This window comes from Lotus japonicus, chromosome 4 (genome assembly GCF_012489685.1).
Source record: "Lotus japonicus ecotype B-129 chromosome 4, LjGifu_v1.2".
In the NCBI taxonomy this organism is placed as follows: Eukaryota; Viridiplantae; Streptophyta; class Magnoliopsida; order Fabales; family Fabaceae; genus Lotus; species Lotus japonicus.
The window spans coordinates 10,204,576-10,210,021 of NC_080044.1; the positions used below are offsets into that span (position 1 = coordinate 10,204,576).

Here is a 5,446-nt window from a genome sequence, read left to right on the forward strand (position 1 = left end):
TCATTAATTGATTCTTACGATGATTTAAGATAATAAAGAGATAAGGAATAAAACTCAAGGACATAAGACAAAGGCCGAGCAAAAGCAGGCCAGCAAAGGGGATATCAAAAACCAAAAAAACTCCAATCATCCATTGGATAACACAATCTCCTCACCAGCCTATAATAGAAAGAGCAAAAACCACCTTGAACCTGTGGGAAAATACCAAAAGGAAGAAAAAGATACAAAGCCAGGGCTTATACCAGAACTAATACCAAAAACCTATGAAGACCCTGACACTTGAAACAACCACTACTCCATCATTTTCTTTCACATGTCGTAGATAACCGCCTCATCCCCACCGTCATACGTGAAGCCCACAAACTTGCCAACAAACCACACCTTTTTGGCCCATGTCCAGTAGTCACCACTCGGAGCACTCCCTAGAACTGCGGGCGTAGGAGGAACCGAGGGCGTGATTGAACCAAAGGCAAATCCGCCACCATCAACCGCAACCAAATCCACACATGTGGCTGGGAGCACCTGAGTGGACTTTTTTTTCTCTCTCTTGCCCTTTTTAGGATGACATCTCCCACGAGGAAGAGAAGCAAAAAGGGCCTCAAACAATTCCCCCTTTAAAAAAAGCACTCACAAATAAGAAACACAACCTAGTGAAACAGAAAACCCCTTAACAGCTCTAGGCGTCACACCGCGCCCCAAAGAGAAAAAAGTCCACAACAAGTAAGCGCTTAAGCAACAAAGAAAAAGGTACCTCATATAGACCATAGCGCTATAAAGGGAAGCATTTTAATCCTATTCATGTCTTAAGGGAAGCATTTTAATCCTATTCTATATCATTTTTATGATAATTGATGTATAATGTTTAGAATGATGATGCCAAATTAGGGTTCTAGGTTTAATGGCGTCTGGTCCTTCGTGGTTTCATCTTGAACTTATAAAGCAGTTTATAGCGGCTGGGTCTGCCATAAGATTTTCTTACAAATTCTCCTTATTGCACCGATTTGAACCGCAGCAAAATACCATTTTTTGCAGCGATTTTTTACCTACAACGACGGAAGAGAATTCATAAATGAATCTTAAAGTATTATTCTTATGAATGTATTTCCATCACTATACACTATACCGGCAAACAGAAAACCGTCGGTATAGCGAATTAAAAACCACGAAAATAATTTCAATCGGTATAAATTTTTTGGGCTATACCTACAGATTTTTATCCTTTACCAACGGTTTGCTACCCTTCGCTATATGGAAAGTTTTTTTGTAGTGCTGTGCCTGTAAGTACACCCCATCGTATCAATGTAGCACCCAAGCAGAGAAGCCATTACCACGATCACTACGGAAACGAAAAGATTAAGGGAATCTAACTGTATGTTTACCAAGAGTACTATATAAAAGCTTATGGAACAATTGTTATTATCATCATCTAAATTGCAAAATTTGCCGGTTCTTCATCTCTGACTCGTACCCCATACGTGTCACAATCATCATGCCACATGCCATTTGACTTCGACCACACGCGCGACCATGGTCTAAAACCTACAACTCTTAATTTTCGTCATTCCCATCGAAAACCCTTTGATTTTTTTCTACGAAGGGTATTAGTTAATTATTTAATAACTTGTTCGACTATTTAATATCCCTCTATTTGTCTTTTGTCCTTTCTATATATCTTTGACCTTTTTTCACCAAAAAATTCATCACATCCTTTGTTTGCTGCTTCTGTCTTCATTATCCTTTTCATTTGTGTCTCCTTCTGCTTCTTCACTTTACCTTTCTCCTCTATTTTGATCACATGGATCGGATCTTCCTTCTGCTTCTTCTAGTTCATTCCCATCTCTTTTATTATAATTAAGTCCTTTTCTTTTCTTCTCATCTTCTATGGCGGTTCCCCCTAGAAGTTCCTCCAGCTTGGAATTGACCATAGGGTTTGCTTCTTCACCAACCCTTCATCACTCATCATTTGGTAAGCAGAGGCAATCATAAATATCTTCTTTGTCTTTGTAATTTTGATCTTCCTCTCTTCTTAATTACCTCTAGCTTCCATTTTTATATTTGTGGTTTATTTTCATGTTCGGATGTGTTAACTAAAATCACGATCACATAAGTTCATGACCAGGGTTCTTTTTGCCATCTAAAAATCTTTTTGTTTTCTCTCTATATATTTGGCGGGTAGGAGACATGATATCTATAAATTAGACATCATATTTGGAATTTTGTTCTTAGATATATAGCATGTTTAATTAATTAGTTGAACTTATTATTTCATAAAATTAATTCTAGCACTTAGAATCGGATCAGATTATTATATGTTTCTGAAAATTATTCTAGCACTTAGAATTTGCTTGCGGGCGCTTTTCTGCAGTCATATGAGCTTCTCTCTAAAATTGATTCTGACATAGAAGAACTTAATAATAGATTATTTTACTTTTCTAGTATTGATGAAAAATAGAAAGTACTCATAAAATAGATGATTTTTATATGGCAGTGTTTGGTGTTACAGTGAAAGAATTGGACATGAACCGTGTACCCTTAGAAGAAGGATGGATGGGATCAAACATGGAAGATGAAGACGAAAACACCAATGGAGACACTCGCCACAAAAAGCTCCGTCTCACAAAGGAACAGTCCCGTCTCCTTGAAGAAAGATTTAGACAAAACCACACTTTAAACCCAGTAACCCTCATCCCATCACCATTTATTTGTTCATCGTTTAAAATTATCATGAGAGAGATGCTTGCTATATAGTACACTTCAAGTTTTTAATATACGGTTTTTTATTAATTTGTTTGTACTGCAGAAGCAGAAAGAGTGTTTGGCAATGCAGCTGAAGCTCCAACCAAGACAAGTGGAAGTATGGTTTCAGAACCGCAGGGCTAGGTAATGGCTAATCCTCAATAACAATGTTTTATTCACACCTTTACACCTAACATTTTTAGTGAGAGGTAGATTATAAGAGGAAAAAATGAGTAATATAATAAGTAATATAATGTAATAGAAACAGAAAAAAGATATAAAGAAAAACTAGGTGAAAAATGATCTATAAAAGTATAATAACATTCTAAATACAGTACTCCATCATATATGTGAAGAAATGAAATAGAAATCCAAGATATAATATGTAATGTGATATGAAAAATAGAGAAAAATAATAAGAGAAAAAAATAAAAATAAAATGGAAAAAAGTGTGAATAAATTATATTTCTAAGAAGTATAGTTGAAGTTTGCAAAGATAATACAAGGACCATTTATGCACAACCATAAAATAAGTTCATATGATTAAACACATTATGCTCAATAATAAAGTAATAATAAAGTGTTGGTTTGGTGGTAAGTAAGTTAGGCCCGTAAGAATGGAAGCATAACTTTAAATTCTAGGAAATACATTTATTGTGAAAGATATGTAACTGTTTTTCAAGGAAATGACAATATCTCTAAGAAAAAAGATCCAAACACTTAATAGAAACTCATACAATTTATAACATGTTTAATTATTTTTCATATATAGAAAGCTTGATGTTCAAGTAAAATCTGGTGTCTTTGTAAGTTTTGTTCATACCGAAAATAAGCCCACCTTTTGTTTTCTTTTCCTTTCTTGTGCCGAAGAAAAATATAAGCAAATAATGATGTCGTTCGGTTCAAGTGTTAAACATATATATAATTTCAGCTGGGTGAGAAAACACAATCATTGTTGTCCAAATTAAAGTAGACAACTCGATAATGATAGCACGGCATATATGGAGTTTTATTTGGCTTCGTGTGTATGTTACCCTGATCAACTCTGCAATAAGTGCTCCTTTGACCACTTGATTTGCTCCTTTATATCGACCACCCATGCTTTTTATTTTACAATGAAAAATTATTAGTAGTGTTATCAACACGTATCCATAAATTAAAGCAAATAGGGGAGATTCAGTGCTTATTGCCAATAATAAATTTTTTATTTTAAAATAATCATCTTTGTCACGTTGTAATCGCATATTTATATACCTGCATCATATCTTATAGTACGTACATTTTAGTGCAATATGAGAAAGAAAGAGAGACTTGTCTAAAATTAAACCATATACTTTATATATTTCTTAATGCCTATAAAAAAACATACATTGTACTATAACTGTTCCTCTTTTGGTTAATATTTAACTTTTAGGGCTTAATGTCTAAGTTTTAAAGGTTAAATTAACTCAATAAAAATTTAATAAAAAATTGTATGTAATTCTCAAAACATTTACCTTGATCATATCATACATTAATCAAGCGGTTAATTGAATTAACTCTAAAATTACATGTTTGATTGTGCTTAATTAGCAACCTCTTTTATTCAAATATTGTACATGGAGAAAGAATTTTGAGAAAAGCTGATCACACTACAATTTAGATATTCTCGAACCGAATGGTACTTTATTTTCAACTTTGATTAAAATTTCAATTCTATTGATCTCTTAAATGAGTTATTTAAGAATTTGAATAAAAATTAGTTTGAACGCAAGTTAAAGAGCACTTATTAAAAATTTTCTAAATTACCAAATAAGTCCTAAAAAGTGTTCTTTGTTTGCAAATGCTCTAAATTAGACAACCTTTTCAAAGAGGTGTAGACATTTCCCCTAGACTTGAAAACCAACCGGCAAAGTATTGTAATCATGTCTCCCACAAAATGCAATGCAATTAATCAGTGCATGCATGTGTTGACTGAATGAACAGGAGCAAACTGAAGCAGACTGAGATGGAGTGCGAGTACTTGAAGAGGTGGTTCGGGTCATTGACAGAGCAGAACCGTAGATTGCAAAGGGAAGTGGAGGAACTCAGAGCCATGAAGGTGGGTCCCCCCACCGTGATAGCTCCTCATACTAGCAAGCCACTACCAGCATCCACACTTTCCATGTGTCCTTGCTGCGAGCGTGTCACCACCACCGTTGCCACCGTCGACAAAGCAAATACGGCTGCCGCCACTTTGTCTCCTAAAGTTGGGACGCCTGCTGCCCTCATGTCACGTTAACCTTAAGCAGGTTGTTGAGGTCGTTGCTTCCTTGCTTCTCCACTAGTGCACGGCACTGAAACGAGATGCATTAAAGCTTAACAGAACAAAGTTTAGACAGAAAAGAGAAAAGATGAAGAATATAAGGAAAATGAAATGTTTTTATGTATATATAGCTTCTAGTCTTGTACCGAAAGGTGTTTCTGAGAGGGAGGAGAAAGTGGATCTTTTGTAGGAGTGTTTTTCTATATATGATCAATGCATATTTAAATAGGCTATGTTTCATCATAGGCTATGTTACGAAACCACATTCACACAACTGAGAAGAAATTGAAAACCAAGAACTAGGTGCTTACCTTCAATCAAAGCTACAAGGAGAAGAAACTTAAACCCAAGATGAAAATCCGAGTGAGAACTGAGAACCGAGAGCACGAACACCAGTTTTGATGAGAATGTGAATCTGAAACCTAA

General features: G+C 35.1%; 1 protein-coding gene across 1 annotated transcript; it reads left to right on the top strand.

Annotated features, from left to right (window-relative positions):
• Positions 1–1,696: 1,696 nt before the first annotated feature.
• LOC130716274 (homeobox-leucine zipper protein HOX3-like) lies at positions 1,697–5,280 on the top strand. The gene is made up of 4 exons (XM_057566486.1): positions 1,697–1,966; positions 2,489–2,676; positions 2,801–2,880; positions 4,702–5,280. The coding sequence occupies exons 1-4, from the start codon at positions 1,882–1,884 to the stop codon at positions 4,994–4,996; spliced, it is 648 nt and encodes a 215-aa protein (XP_057422469.1). The 5' UTR covers positions 1,697–1,881; the 3' UTR covers positions 4,997–5,280.
• The last annotated feature ends 166 nt before the right edge of the window (positions 5,281–5,446 follow it).